Below are 16,802 nucleotides of genomic sequence, written 5' to 3'. Positions count from 1 at the left end.
CTATATACAGGTTTAGAATGTAGTACCTGTTTTCTTGTTATATTTGTAATGCTTTGCACTTTTCTACTAATAAAACTACCATGGGATTTTAAAATTGTGCTACATTTAGTCTTCCTCTGCCCCTCTGGCCCACATATTGCATCCTTCTGTTAAAAGAGACAGTTAAGGTAGAGTCAAAAGAGCTCTGGACTTGCTTTTAAGAAGGCATGAATTCAAATTCCACCTGACACATAATAGCTCTGTCACCCCAGGTAAGTCACACAACCTATAGATGTGCCATAACCAACACTGTAGGCCTTATCTACTAGGTCACAGATGTGATGTGACTGGCTGAAAGAGTTTCTGAGGCAGGAGTTGTACACACTTTCAAAACACAAATTTAGCACATATTTAATATGTTTAAATCCCAGATTTATATTTGGGGATAAATATCATTATATTATACTTAAACCTCCACCGAAGTCCTACTCTAATGCCTCATGGTAGTTTGGAAATAGATTTTCTTCATAAAATTTTTTTAAACTTTTAAATTGATATCTTTTGCTTTTCCAAAATCTACATTTCCCAGTGTGGTATGCCTTCCCCTGCCTCTTTTAGGCAACCATCCCTTATGGAAATGAATTTTTAAAAAGGAGAATAAAATGATTTTAGAAAAATGAATCAACATCTAAACCAGCGGTATCAAACTCAAATAAAAATGGTTGTCTGTTAGCCTTGGCTTAAAAAAGCAGAAACTAATACCATCTATGTTGTACTATATTTTAATTAATTTTGTTAAACGTTTCCCAATTACATTTTAATCTGTTTCAGGTAGCACTGGGGAGTTCTGCAGGACACGTGTAGCCCACTCAAATTTGATAACTCTGTTCTACACCCTTGGTCCTTCACCTCTGCAAAGAAGCAGAAGGAGGTTTTTTCTTATAGATTTTCTTTAGAATCAAGCATGGTTATTATAATTCTGCAACACTCAATTTCAATTATTTTATTATTGTTGTTGTTCATTTCCATTTACATTGTCATAAGGTGATATAGGTTAACAACTCAACAGTGCAGATGGACGCCATTCTGATCTTATCAAGAAGAATCCAAAGCTATTTGTTCCAACATTAACCTAATGGAAATGTACATTCATCCGTCTTGGGTGATGTGGAGAAAAAGTGCAAAATTCTCAGCAAGTGCACAATCCATGACCCCACTCCAGCTCTTTCTGAGGGGCAGTGCCAATTTGTAATCTAGGGTACATAGATTATTGTGGACTTACCCAACCAGAAATCAACTCAGGGCAGCTAGGTGGTGCAGTGAGTAGAGCACAGGCCCTGGAGTCAGGGCCTCAGACACTTGACACACTTACTAGCTGTGTGACCTTGGGCAAATAACTTAACCTCAGTAACCCTGCCTTCCCCCCTCAAAAAAAAAAGGAAAAAAAAAGAAATCAACTCAAGTTCCCTACCTCTGGTAAATCTTGTCTTTCTCTCCAATTCATCATGTTTTCTGAGCCACATGACTTTGCCATCATGGAATTGCCTCTTCAAATAAACATACTTGCCTACATATGAGGCTTTTACTTTTGACACAGACCAATAAGCAAATAAATAGCACATCATGACAATAAAATAATGCATAACAAAATATTTACTGTGCAGCACAAACCTGCCACTTTCCTAAAAGCTACTTTGAGAACAAATGAATTCTAGGAAATATATAACACCAGATCCATGGCTCTTTTTCTGTAATGAGGCATGGACTTAGGATCCAACAGACTTTAAAGCAAAGAAAAGCACAGTCAGACCTTTCCTGGGTTGTGCCTGTTTCACAGAGTATATGGAACTCAACGGGGAGTCTATCTCAGAGAAAAAAATGGTAAGCAGGCACAGTGGCAAGTTCATGCAAAAAGGCCTTGTCACCACTTGACTGGATGGATACAGGAGTTTCTTAACGGATTACCCTGCATCCAGCTCTTTCCCTTTTCAATTCATCATTCAAACAACTGCCAGATTGATATGCACATCTGTCCATGCTCCCCCCATCCCACCACAGTGTCCCAATATACACACTCTGGGCATGGGGCATTGAAAAGGAATCCAAATGGGAGATGGAATGTCACATACAAGAACCAGAAAAACAGCCTGTGTTGCCAAGTTGTAGAGTACATAGAAGGGAAAGAAACCTAAGAAGATTGGAATGGTAGGAACAGGTCAGGTTTTCAAGGGCTTTTAAAGTAAAACAGGACACTGTATTTGATTCTGGATGAAACATGGAACCATTATAGTAGGCGGTGACATGGTCAGACCTGTAACAGTCTAGGTGTGAAGTGATGATGGCCTGTGCCAGGGTGCTGGCTATGTAAAGAGAGAGAAAGAGATGTTTATGAGAGCTATTTTGAAGGAAGAAAAGATAAGACTTGGCAACAGATTGTGTATGTCGGGTGAGTGTGAGTAAGGAGTTGAGTATATGACACTTAGATTAGGAGCCTGAGTAACTGGGAGGATGGTGGTTGCCTTGATAGTGATTTCAAAGTCCAGAAGAGGAAAGGATTTGAGGGAAAAGAAAATGAATGTTTGAATATGTTGCCTATAGGATATACAGTCCAAGGTATCTAATAGTTGATGTTAGACTGAGTCAGAGAGTTTAGGACTAGATAAACAAATCTGAGAATCATTTGCACAGAGATGATAAAGTGAACCCGTGGGAATGGATGAGATCACCAAGTAGGACAGTACAAAGGGAGTGAAAAACCAAAGAGAGACTCTTAAGGGGCACCCATGGTAAGTGGGTATGACCTGAAGGAAGAACCTGCAAAGGAGACTAGAGCTTAATAAATGATTACTGAACTGAGTCATCTGACCTGAATAGAATATTAGCTTTTAGAGGCCTGGACTCATTTTTTATTTTTGTATTTCTAGAATCAAGCACAGTGTCTTCTACATAGAAGGGGCTGAATGTTTATTGAACTATTATAAAATATACCATTATCAGTTGGGCAAACTGAAGTTAAGGTCAAACAACAAAATCAGTGGAAAAATCAAATCTTTCTGGCCTGGAGAACTAGATTGCTTTAGCTAGCTGAAGCCTTTTTCCATTACAGAAAGCTGAGCCTTAATAGTCTATTTATAACACTGCAATATTTTTTACGGAAAAAAGAAATTTAAAAATATAAATGTAAGGAGCAACTAAAAAGGCACAAGAAATGAATACTTTTATTTATTGAAAAATTTTCATTTTTATTATGAATTTGGCAAACATCAAACGACATCAACATTTACTTATGCAAAGCTTGAAAAGAAAAGAAAGATTGGTTTGTTTTTAAGCATGTATTAAATTTAACACAGTGGTCTCAAAACTGCCCTGCTTGTCTCTGTCTCTCTTCTGATATTTTAAAAATGCTTCATGATTACTTTTTTCTTTCTTTTCTTTTTGGTATCATTATCACTACTCTCCATTCCCCCTATAATTCTCCCTCCCTGAGTCCCCTCAATGCCTTCCTTTGTAACAAATAAATGTTGGTCAAGCAAAACAAGCTGACATATTAATGAAGTCCGAAAAAATGTATATATGCACACATATATGCATGTATATATGCATGTATATGTGTACATATGTGTGTGTGTGTATACCCACGCATATGTGTAAAAAATTTCTATCTCTGGTCCATCACCTCCTTGCCAAGGGATGGAAAATATGATTTAACAGCAGGTTTCTGAAGTCAGGATTAGTTACTACATTGATTAGAGTTAAGTCTTTCACGATTGTTTTCTTTTATAATGTTGTAGCCATTGTATAAACTGTCCTCCTGGTTCAGCTCACTTCACTCTGCATTAGTTCATACATGTCCTTATACATTTCTCTGAGTCTATCTCACTCAGGGTTTACTCTCTTACACCTGGAAGTTTTACATAGGAATTAAGATACTTACTAAATTTAATCACAAATTGATTTTAGGAATAGTTTTACAAAATATTTTATTTTCTAAACAAAAGCAGAAATGTGCTGGATGCTCTTTCCTGATTTGGCTGCGTCTTCTGCTCTTTCTCATTTCGCCTTCCACCTATGCTAACTTGTGTTTGCTGTACGCTTAACAAGATTTTGGCAATCTTTATTATGCAGGCCTGGAACTGATGGAAGAGTTTACAGCTAATTCTCCTTGGATTTCTTAATTACTGTTCCTTTTGGTAAATTTTTAGAACCTTACTGGGGTATTTGTGAGAGATCAGGCTGGAAATATGAGTAAAGAGAAAAAATAACTGTAGAATATAATGAAGAAATACTTTAGAATGAAAGAAGTCCAAGGGATAAAACCAGAGGAGGAGAGTAACTCAAGAAGTCTAAGGAGAGATTCATAGAAAAGAATATCTGCCCATGAGCACTAGAAAAAAATGAAATGAAATTTTAAAAAATGGAATAGTAAGAAAGGGAAAAATGGCAAGGAAAATTAATACCTAAGAACACATGGTAGTAAATCTTGCCTAAGACTTTTAACTCTCTGAAAATTAAAATAGGACAAACAAAAAATGATTCTATGACATAAGAAGAAACATTGAAATAAAATGAAAATGTTTAAATAACAAAAGAAAATATAAGGTACGTATTTTAAAAAATTGGCCTGGGAAACAAATCAAGGAAAGATAATATAAGAATCTTTAGACTAACTGAAAATGACCAAAAGAAAAAAAAACTTAGCTGCCACATTCCAAAAAATCATAAATGAAAATTGCCAAGATCTTTTAGAGCCAGAGGTCAAAATTGAAAGTAGGAACAATCAATCAGTCACCTCCTAAGACAAATTGCCAAATGACAACTAACAGGAAAATCAGAGCAAAAGTCCAGAGACGCCAGGTCAAAGGAAAAATACTGCATGCAGTCAACTAAAAACATTCAAACAGCAAGGAGCAACAGTCACAATCACACAAGACTTGGCAGCTGAAAAGGAGAGCTCAGAATAAGATATTCTGAAAGGCAAAAGATAAAGGTTAACAACCAAGAAGTATTTCTCTATCAAAAATGAGTATGATCCTACAAAGACAAAAAATAGACTGTTAATGCTACAGAGGATTTCCTGGCTTTTCTGAAGAATAGCCAGAACTGAATACTATGCTTTGAAATGGAGGAGTCAAGAAAATTTACAAAGATACAGACATTTGGTTAACTAGAAGGGACTACATGGAGAATAACTGTTTACATGCTAATAATAATCTCCCATTACTGTGAGCTTCCACGAGCGCAGGGGTTGGCTTTTGCCTCTCTTTGTATCTCTAGGACTTAATGTGGTGCCTGGCAGATAGCACCTATCTAAAAACTGTTGACTAAAAGGAGAGGAGACAGGTGTCCTCACACATAGTATCTTCAAAGGTGTCAGAAAAAGTTAAATACAACAGATAGCCTGCGAATAGTTGTGGTCTGTTTGATGGTCTTTGAAGAAGGAAATGGGAGGGATAAGGGACTCTAGGGCAGAACAAAGGAGTAGGCCAGAAAGAGGAAAAAATCACTATCTCATTTAATAGGAGTACATGAGATGAAGAGTATACAAATATGGATGAAGGAATGGGGAGAATGGGCATATTGTGAACCTCATTTTCACCTAAAATGGACAAATGAAAAACACACATAAGCAGAGTAGAGAGTGGTGTAAAAATACATTAAACTCAACTGAGAAATAGGTGGGGACAGGAAAAAAGGAATTTATGAGGGAATGTAGGATAGGAGAGGGAAGAGTCATAATATCACAAATGCAGAAAAGTAGAAATACTAAATGTCATTTACTGATTATAATGCATGCTGAAGAAACTTATATTCAATAAAAGGCCTTTAAAGAGAGAATCGAAAAATAGAGACTAAATAACTCAATCCTAAAGAATTGGTGGGTCAGAGATCAAATTATAGAAAAAACAGAATATTTCATCAAAGAAAATTACAACATAACAAAACTCATGAAATGTAGCTAGAGTAGTCCTTAGGGGTTAGTCATCTAACAGTCAAAACTCTAAACAGTCTGACTCTAAACAGTCATCAAGAAATGAGAAAAAGGAAAAATCAACAAATTGGGCATATAATCAAAAGAAACTAGAAAAATGACAAATCAAAACACCCCAACTAAATACTAAAGTAGAAATTCTGAAAATCAAGTAAGAGATTAACGAAAATGAAAGAAAAAAACCTACAACTCCAAAGCCACTAAATTGTGTATGCTTTGTGACCTAGTTATACCACTATTAGCCCTGTACCCCAAAGAGATCATAGAAATAAAAAAGGGTTGTATATGTAAAAAAACTGTTTATAACAGCTCTTTGTTTTTTTAGTAGTAAAGATGTGGAAACTAAGGAGATTTCCATCTATTGGGGAATCGCTAACCGAATCATGGTATGGAAATGTAAGGGAATTTTACTGGACATAAAGAAATTAAGAAATGGATGTATTCAGAGAAACCTGGAATGATCTACATGAATACAGAGGGAGTTGAACAGAGCTAGAACAATTGATTCAATAACAACAATATTTTAAAGAAAAACAATTTTTAAAGACGTGAAAACTCTGAATGGAATGATCAACTACAATTCCAGAAGATTGATAATGAAAAAGCTACCTACCTCTTGATAGGGATGTGATGGACTCAAGATACAAAATAAGATACCCTTTTTGATATACCAATATGGGAGTGTTTTGTTTTATTACACATTTATTAAATGTGCTTTGTTCTCCTTTTTTCCAAGGCCAGCAATGAGGGGACAGTGTAACAACAAAGGGGGATAGGCATGGGGGCATCAAATAAAAAGGCAGGGGGGGGGAGAGAATTGTGATTTTATAAAATGTAGACATGAGAAAAGAAGGAAAGGCAGAAATAAAGAAACATTGACCAGCAGGCCAGCTTTGAAACTACAAGTTGACTATTACAGATTAAAAAGAAAAGCAAGTTGTTTATAACAGATCTGCAGTTTCATATCCAACTCTCTTTTTGTACTCTGTTCTGATTAGATTAGGTGCAGAGTACTGTGTTGAAATTGAAGCATTATATTTTAAGAGTGCCATTAAAAGCAGAGAGTATCTGGAAAAGAAAAACTAGGATCATAAAGGGGCAGGAATCTATGCCATATAAAGATTATTTCAGAGAATCGGCGATGTTTTATCTAGAAAAGAGAAGACTTAGAGGAAATGTGGCAGAGGTCTTCAAGTATTTGAAAGGCTTGTAATGGAAGAAGTTATAATTAAGCCTTATCCTCTTTGCCCCAGACAGCAGTACCAGGAGAAATGGGTGGGAGCTGCAGAAAGGTAAACTTAGTCTTGACATCAGGAAAAGCTTTTTAACTAGAGCTATCCAAAAGTGGAATGTATAGCTCCTCATTACTGGAGGTCTTCAGCTAGAACCTAGATGACAAGTAGCATGGTTCAGACTAGATGGCCAATTAGTCCCTTCCAACACTGAGACTGAGTGATTATAGGATTCTTGTGTGCTTCTCCTTCTCTCCACTCAGAAGATACCACTTTAGTGAAGTATCTCATCCCCTTACCTCAACACCTAGATGTTTCTGAGTTTTTGAAGGGTTTTCATATTAAAGAGAAATCAGATTTTGGTCCAAGAGGGAAAAAGCAGGAGCAATGAATGCAAGTTACCAAGATGCAACAGTTTCTAAAAATTAAAGCTGTCCAAAAGTGGAATGGGCTGCCTCAGGAGACAGTAGGTTCTTACTCACTTCAAGAGGATGTTGGATGAAGAACTGCTGGCTGTTAGAGCAGGGCTTCCTTCTGGTACAGGGTGGACTTGACCAATCAAGTCACTTCCAACTTTACATTCTATGACTATGGTGAAAAGATCTGGTGGCTCACACCTTCTGCATCTCAGTAACACGTTCTATCATCCACTTAAAAGTCTGAAATTTGGATACAAACTTGCCATTCTGAAGTCCTGAATATGCATATTGCAATCAGCGAAAGCACAATCCCAATCCCAACCCCAAAGTACATAGAATTACATTCCCATCCATAATATCTCCACATTGAAGCCACACATTTTCACTAAAATATTCTTAATATATACAATTCTACCTGATACTCATATTTTACTTATTTATACTACATAAATTCCATTTAATTTGTTAAGAAGGTTTCCCAGTATTTTTTTAGTCTTTTTTTTGAGGGGGGAAGGCAGGGCAATTGGGTTTAAGTGACTTGCCCAAGGTCACACAGCTAGTAAGTGTGTCAAGTGTCTGAGGCTGCATTTGAACTCAGGTCCTCCTGACTCCAGGGCCGGTGCTCTACTCACTGAACCACCTAGCTGCCCCATGCAGTATTTTTTAAAAGAAAAACTTACCCTTATTTATTTTCTTTTAAACAGAAAGTTCGTTAAAATTAATTCTTTAAAAATTACTGATTCTACTAGCCAGGGATCCTAAACTTGAAAAGCTGACTTCTTGATGATTCAGTGAATATTTGCTAAGCCTGTTATATGCAGAGTACTCAATAAGGAGGAACAGTACCCGTCAATCCCTTCTTGAAAAAGGGGAACTGTTTATTTTTTGTCTTTGTATCCTCAGAGCCTGCCACATAGGAGACACAATAAATATTTATTAATTAAATGATCTGTATGTAGAGAACACAGAAGACATGGCTTCTGGCCTCAATGAATTTATAAGCTACCTAGAGAGAAAATGAAGTTACAAAATGACATATAAACTTTTACAAAATAACAAATCAGTAAAAATGTTATAAAATGATCTGAATACAGAAGCAGTGAAGGGACATTGAGTGAAAGACTAATTTGGTAGGATTAATAAGGGGCGCCTTTCTGGAAAAGGAAGAGTTGAGAGTGAAAGAAGCAAGAGATATGAATTGGCAAAAAGATGAGACTTTTCTAGGAGAGGAAATGATCTTTCCAAAAGAGAAATTTCATTCCAAAGAATCTCAATGTGCTTTATAAATGACCTCATCGACAATCAATTAAAAGTATATTTAAAAATCATATATTTAAAAGTATATATTATCAATCAGAGCTAGAGAAAATAAAAATGAAGATAATGTCAATAAATAATACTCTAGAGTTTAAAGTCTGATATAAACGGGCTGAAAACAACCCAGGATAAGAATCAAGAGGAAAAGATCACAAAAATAAAATGAAAATTAAGTAAATAAATTGTTACCTAAATCCCAAGGATGTAAAAACAATTACTCATCTGTGAAAACATTCAATGTAAGGGCCATATAAATTTAGATTCTAATATGACACTAATACAACACTAAAATATTTCGTAAATGGGACTTATATGGAAACCAGTAGATAATCTTGAGAAAAATAAAAGCACTTGTTGGATTCTAGCCAAGGCTTTTTTGTTTGTTTTTCGTAATTTCTTTTCTAAGTTTAGGAAATATCTCACCCATTCAACTGTTAAGAAGAGGACAAATGTACCTTTCCATGACAGCCAGGCACTCTTTTCTCCAAGTAAATCGGCTACCTCGCCGTAGTCTGAAGGTACCAGATGTTGCAGTGACTGGGGGAGGTGTCTGTCTCCATTCTGGGTCTTCTACTGGAATGGGAGCAGGTCTCATACTTAGAGTAGCACCTAAAATAAACACAGTATTTCTTAATAGAATGAAGATTTTTTTAGTCCTTACAAATGCTAAGAAAACTATGCAATGTAATCCATGAAAAAATATACCATATGCTTCTGTCCTATCTTTCCATTTCAATCCCGAGCCATTAACATACTATCTTAATATAATATTTAGCTCACATTTATTTAGATTGTTAAGGTTGCAAAGTACTTTTCACACATTATCTTACTTGATACTCATGACCACCCTGTAAGATAAGTGCTATTATTACCCTCATTTTACACATGAGGATTCTGACCTCCCCCTTTTAATTTTATTTAAACTGTAACTTTAGAATTAAGATACTCATATTTTGGTAGGGAGTTTCCCCCATCTTTCCAGAGAAATCTTAATCCCTCTTGGGCAAAACCAATCTAGATTGCTCTACACTGTTTAAGAGAAGAACTAGAATTTAAGAAAATCTTGAAGGACTAAGTAAATTTTTGTGTCAAATGACACACCTGTTCTTCTAGTGTTAAATAACGGGCTCAACTTCACACCTCAGACTGAGAAAAAGGAATTCTTATTTTTTTTAACCTAGTAATAATTCTATTATTTAATTTTCCCTTAGCAAACAATTGTTAATTGTTATAATTAAGTATATTATTAAGAGGTAGAATAGTAAAAATGGTTTATGGAAACTTTTCTTAATATACTACAGGATTACTTCAAATTTTTATGTTTGGAACCTTTCATTTCCCTCCTCAGGTATTTTTTCTTATTCAGGTTTTAAATAATAAAACCTCATTAACACAGACTCCATTAAGAAAGAAAGTGCAACAGAAAGGGGCCATTTTTTCTTGGCAAATCCTTTCTTCTGAGACATTGCTAACAGCATGAACTGTTTTTAAATGTCAAGTATGTTAGGAGAAATACAAACATTTGATATACTAATTACAAGTCATTCATTAAATCAGATTTGATTGGACCACTAATCAACACTTTGCTGACCAAATTCCTATTACTATATGTACTGAATATATTAAAATATATTTTTAGAAATTATAATTCAAATTTTTCACTGTCAGACTAGTCTTTTTATCAAATGGCCTAAATTAGTTATTTATTTGTATATTTCTTTTAGAATGCAAGCTTGGGGTGAGTAGGAATAATTTCAGTCTTTGTACTTATATTTCCAATGTCTAGCACAGTGACTGGTACATGGTAGATGTTTTTAAAAATACTCATTTTTTTAAAAGTGTATTTTTATAAATTTTTAATGTGTTTTGTTTTTATATTACCTATATTTATAGATTACTCTCACCTTGTGTTGGCTCTTATAACAAAGTAAAACAAATACTATTGTGACATCATTTAAAAGTGTAACAAACCCACACTACACTCCAACCCCTCCATACTGCTCTAATTTTAAAAAAGTTAACACAAATCTATTTCCTCTTCCTCCAATGCTCTACCCCCACTGGGGAAAAAAAGAAAAATAAATTTCCTATAATAAATATGCATAGTCAAGCAAAACAAATTTCTTTAACAATGGTATACAAAAATATATGTGTCTCACTCCACATGCTAAATTCATCACTTCTCTATGATGGATAGCATGCTTCGTCATCAATCCACTGGAAATCATGAATAGTTATAGTATTGATCAAAGCTCTTACAGCTTTCAAGGTTGGGTGTTTTTGCAGTGTTGTTACTTTATGAATTGTTCTCCTAGCTCTATTCATCTCATTCTTCATCAGTAAGTACATAAAAGCCTTTGAAATTATTCTTTTTATAATAATGATATTATACTATAAATTGTTATATTGGTTCTGTTCAATTCACTTTGCATCAGTTCATTAAGTCCTCTTGCTTTTTGAAATCATCTGTTTCTTCATTTCTTACAGAACAATAACACTACCAGATCCACATACCACAACTTATTTAGCCTTTCCTCAATTGTCTGACATTCTCGTAGCTTCTCATTTTTTTGCTACCACAAAAAGAGTGCAATACACATTTTTGAACACAAAAGGGCCTATTTCTTTTTCTTTGATCTCTTTTGTGCATAGGCCTAGCAGTGGTATTCCTGGGTCAAAGGGAACACATTATAGTAGATGCTTAATATGTTCATGACTGAAGGATATCTTATTGTGTAATCTGCAATGCTTTTGTATAATTAAGTATATTTCCTTCTCAAAACATATACATAGGAAAGTCTTATCTCAAATGCTAAATGCCTTCCATTACTAGAGTCAAATGTAAACTAGAGAGGATTATTTTATCTTTTATTGCCAGCTGGGAACAATGCCTTTCACACAGTGTGTTACAACAAATGTTTTGTGAATTAATCTCAATGTGCCTAGCAGATCAGATAGATATATAATCAAAACTGTACATTTTATCTCCTGGCCATTTTATCTTTTACCCTTGTTTGGCCAAGAACTCTTCTATCCATTAATAATAATAATAACAGATAGCATTTATATAGCACCTTAAGGTTTGTAAAACATTTCATATGTTATCCTGTTTGATCCTCACAATAATCCTGTGGGGTGGACAGTATTATTATCTCCATTTTATAGAAGAAACTCATACTGAGAAAGATTAAGTGACCTGCCTGGGATTAAATATATAAGCGAGTTTCTGAGGCTAGATTTGAACTCAGGTATACCTGATTACATGTTCATCACTCTATCCATTATACCACAGTTCAAAAAGGCATTTCCTTCCCTGTGCCTCTAATTTGTTCATGACATAACCTTTTACAATCTAAGTATCCTGTATTCATCTAGAGATTTTATTATATAGTGTGAGTTCTTTATCTGAAATAAATCCGAGCCAGATTGCTCTACAATTCTATCAGCAATTTTTAAAGACTACATTAACTCTGTACCTAAAATCTTCAAGTTTATCAAACTCAATGCTATGTTCATTTGCTTCTGTAAGTCATGTACTTAAATTGTACTACAGATAAACTTTTCTATCTTTTTTAATCAGTAACAGTTTTGATGATTACTCCTTTGTATAATAGCTTTGTATAATAGTATAATAAGCTATAATTGCTTAAAAAAATCTTTTGAGATCCTTGACCTTTTGTTCCTCCAGAAAAATTTTGCTATTTTCCCCCTTAATTCTATAATGTAATTTTTTTGTAGTTTGGTATAGCAACGAATAAGCAAATTAACTTATGTCATATTATCATTTTTATTTTACTGGCCTAGTCCAGTCTTAAGAAATTAATATTTCCCCAATTATTTAGGTGGACCTTTATTTGTGTAGAGATTATTTGCAGTTGCATTTCTATAATTCCTGTGTGTTCTGAGCAGGTAGAATGCCAAATATTTGATAGTTATTTGAATAGTATTTCATTTTCTATCTTCCTCTGCTGAGTTATATTGGTAAAATATAGAAAGCCTGATTATTTGTATGGGTTTATTTTATATCTTGTTTTGTTGAAGTTATTGTTTCAATTAATTTTTTGTTAAATTAATTTTTTTTTAAATAGACCAGCATGTCACTACAAAAAGTAAAAATATTGCTTCTTCTTTACCTATGTTTATTCCCTCAATTTCTTTTTCTTGTTCTGTTGCTATGGTTAGCATTTCAATAATTATATTAAACAATTACAGCGGCAATAGACATTTTTGCTTCCTGATCTTATTTTACTGCAAAGACCTCTAACATTTCTCCATTACAGATGATGGTAGTTCTTGGATTTAGATAAATAATGTCTACCATATTAAGGAAAGGTTTATTTATTCCTATGTTTTTTACTGTTTGCTTTAAACAGAAATGCTTATCATACTTTCTCACAAGCTTTTTTTTTCATATTGATGTAATCACATCATTTAAATTGGTGCTACTAATATGGTCTATTATACTTTTTCTAGCATTGGACCCAAATTTATATTCCTGATAGAAGTCCAAACAGGTGATACTATAAAACCTTATCAAATATGTTGCTATATCCAATATGGAAATATTTTATTCAATATTTTTATGCTGAAATTTATTAGGGATAGTGGAGTCCTGTATTCCTTTTAAGTGGTAGATGCTAAAACCTCCATAATCCTGAAAGTGCTGCATGGTACTTGACTTCATTCTTTCAGGTTCTTTACAATATTTTCTCCTTGACCTGGGATTTTGGATTTTGTATATAACATTCCTGGGAGTTTTCATTTTGGGCTTTCATTCAGGAGCTGACCAGTAGATTCTTTCAGTTTCTATTTTGGCCTCTGGTCCCAGATATCTGGGAAATTTTCCTTTAAAATTTCTTGAAATGTGATGTCTAGATCTTTTTATTTTCATGGTTTTCTTAACTACCTCTCAATCTATTTTCCAGGTCAATTGGTGTTTTTTCCTATGAAATATTTCATATTTTCTTCTATTTTTTCAGTCTTTTGACATTGTTTTATTATTTTTGATATTTAATGAAATCATTGGCTTTCATCTGGCCAACTCTAATTTTTAAGGAATTATTTTCTTCAGTAATGTTTTGTACCCCATTTATCAATCTATTAATTCTTTTTTCATAATTTTCTCCCACAGCTCTCATTTCTTTCCTCACTTTTTCCACTACCACTCTTATTTGGTTTTTAAAATCACTAAAACAAAACAAAAACAAAACCTCCTTAATTGTTCTAGGAATTCTTGTTGGGCTTTTGTCTGATATGTGCTTATGGATGTTTTCAAGACACTGTCTTCTGTGTCTTGAGCTTCCCTGTCACCACAGTACCTCTTTATGGTCAGGCTCTTTTTTAGTTTGCTCATTTTTCTAGCCTACTTCTTGACCTTGGACTTTCTGGGTTCTGCTGTCTTCTCGGGGAGAAGGGAGAATGTATGGTCTGAGGTTTTCTATTTTTCTGTCCTGTTGCTTTCACAGCTCAGTCTGGTGGGACTGTAAGTTTTCAGTGTTTCCAAAGTGGTGTGATCTAGGGACAGGTCTGTTCATTGCCCTCCTAGTGTGAGCTTTCCAAGTTCCTGACCTAGGTTTGGGTCTATTGGCTTGTGTGTGGTTGAGTTTCAGTAGACTGCTGCTGGTTCAGTCATTGCTAACCTTTTGGAAGGAACTGCAGGTTAAGAATGACTAAACCGCTGGCTCCCTTGTTGTCTTGATTTCTTGCCTGGTTATTCCACTGCAGACTTATGTGTGGGACTAAAGGTTGGAACTGAATTGCTACTTTGCTCTTGGGCTCAGAGCCATACAGCTAAGTTTCTGGAACTTGATCCTTGTTTCATATATAGCTAGAACCTGCTTTATTGTGATCATTACTCTCTGCCCTGGCAATGTGACCCAGAACTGGGTAATAGGTGATAGATCTTTCAAATGGCATGCATTCCTGTTCCCAGCAGTAGTTCAGGAGTCCCCTAGGAACTCTTTTTGCCATGGTCCTAGCTGCCCTGGTATTCAGTCTGAACCTCCTTACAATTTCTGGGTGTTGCTCCTTGTGGCTGGGCTATACTTCTTGCCAGCCTCCTTCCTCTACCCACCCACTCAAACCCTGACCACTGTCCACAGACCTCTCTATCTTCCTAAGCTGGTCTGGGCTGGAAAAACGATTCACTGTGACTTTTTGCTGGCTTCTCTGATCAGAATTTAGACTGGTGCATTTTCTAGATTTTTGTGGAGGAGGTTTGCTAGATGAGCCGAGTAAAAATGTTTCTTCTCATTTTGCCATCTTGACTCCCTCTCAAAATTAATTTTCTATTCTATTTCCCATAGAGGCTGTTCTAAACCTTTTCTTATTGCCTCAAACCTCCCATACATTTTCCCAACCTACATCAGCTAAGGACTTCAATTCTTATTTTTCTCAGAAAATGTGAGTCCATTCACTGAAGGTTCCCTTTTCTTCCTTAAAATAGCTAGAAATTATCCCTTGCTCTAGTCTCTAGTAAAATAGGGAAGCTCTTCTTCTTACAAGGCCAACTGCTATATCAACATGACAGTGATTTCCGGACTGCTAAATTTGGTAGTCTTTTATCTCTCACCATTCTTCTTACCCTCTCTGAAGCATGTGTCACAGCAGAACACCCTACCCAAATGGATACCTTTCTCTTCACTAGGTTTTCATGACACTAGTCTCTTCAAATTCTCCTTTTACCTGTCTGCCCTCCTTTTACTCAGTTTCCTTTGTTGGCTCATCCTCTATAGCATGTCCCCTCATTTCATGTATAGCACCCAAGCTTTGACTATAGAGGCGTCCACTATGCTATTCTCTACATTTTATTATTTGCTAATTTCTTCAGCTCCATAGATTTAATCATCATGTTTATGCTGATAATTTCCAAATATGTATATTCAGCTCTGGTCTCTCTCTTGAGCTCTAGGAAAACATATCTAACTGGGCTTTCTAAAGTTAAATGTCCTGTGTTTGTTTCAAACGAACATATCCAAAACAGAACTCATTATCTTTACTTTAAAACCCACCTCCTTTTATGATCACCCCTATTTCTGTTGAGAATACCAGCATTCATTCTTTCAGTTACCCAGGTTCACAATTTAGGTGGAACTCCTAAATGTCTCTATTATTTCTACCATCCTGTCTCTGGCATCCAGTTCCTTATCATTATGCAGCCAGCTACCACTTCAGTGCAGAACCTCCACCTCTTGCCTGGAGTACTGTAATGCCCTTCTAATTGGCTGATTTGCCTCAAATCTTATGACTCTAATCCATTTTCAAAATCTTGTCAGACTGATTTTCCTTAAGCACACATCTAACTATGTCATTTCCCTGGTTAATAAACTTTAATGGCTTCTTAAGTTCAATTATAAATTCCTTGGTTTGACTTTTAAAGTTCTTTTGCAACTTAACTACAACAAACCTTTCTAGTCTTACTATATTTCTCTCCTCCCTGAACTCCACAGCCTAGCATTTTCACTGCCCCCACTCAAAGCAGTTCACCTCCTAGACTTTGTGCTGGCAGTGCCCAGGCCTAAAACTGAATCCCTTATTTCATCTAAAACTTTGCTAAAACTATTTTACACATCAAGCCTGCTAGGATTTCCCCTCTCCTAAGCTGATGTATATTTATTTCATATATATTACTATAAGTACCTATTCTTCTGCCCCCCCAATCCCTCATAAACTTGTAAGCTCCTTAAAAAGTTTCACTTTTGTGTTTATATCCCTAGAGTCTCTCATGTAGAGTTCCTAGCACTCAGCTGAAAGTTTAATAAGTGCTTGTTGAGTGTGTGATTGATAGAAATGCACTCCTATTACCAAAAGTCTTCCCAGCATCTAAAGTGTACCCTTTTCTGCCATTCTGAAACACTATGATTCTTG

General features: G+C 35.2%; 1 protein-coding gene across 2 annotated transcripts in view; it reads right to left on the bottom strand.

Annotated features, from left to right (window-relative positions):
- HMBOX1 (homeobox containing 1) overlaps nucleotides 1-16,802 on the bottom strand; it is a 238,773-nt gene that overhangs the window by 56,411 nt on the left and 165,560 nt on the right. For both annotated transcript variants that reach the window (XM_036750756.1, XM_036750757.1), the window contains exon 6: nucleotides 9,392-9,545. In XM_036750756.1, coding sequence (XP_036606651.1) covers nucleotides 9,392-9,545 — 154 coding nt within the window. The remainder of the gene's footprint in view (nucleotides 1-9,391; nucleotides 9,546-16,802) is intronic.

This window comes from Trichosurus vulpecula, chromosome 3 (assembly GCF_011100635.1).
Source record: "Trichosurus vulpecula isolate mTriVul1 chromosome 3, mTriVul1.pri, whole genome shotgun sequence".
In the NCBI taxonomy this organism is placed as follows: Eukaryota; Metazoa; Chordata; class Mammalia; order Diprotodontia; family Phalangeridae; genus Trichosurus; species Trichosurus vulpecula.
The sequence above is the reverse complement of the archived record's forward strand: the minus strand, read 5'-3'. Positions and strand labels throughout refer to the sequence as shown.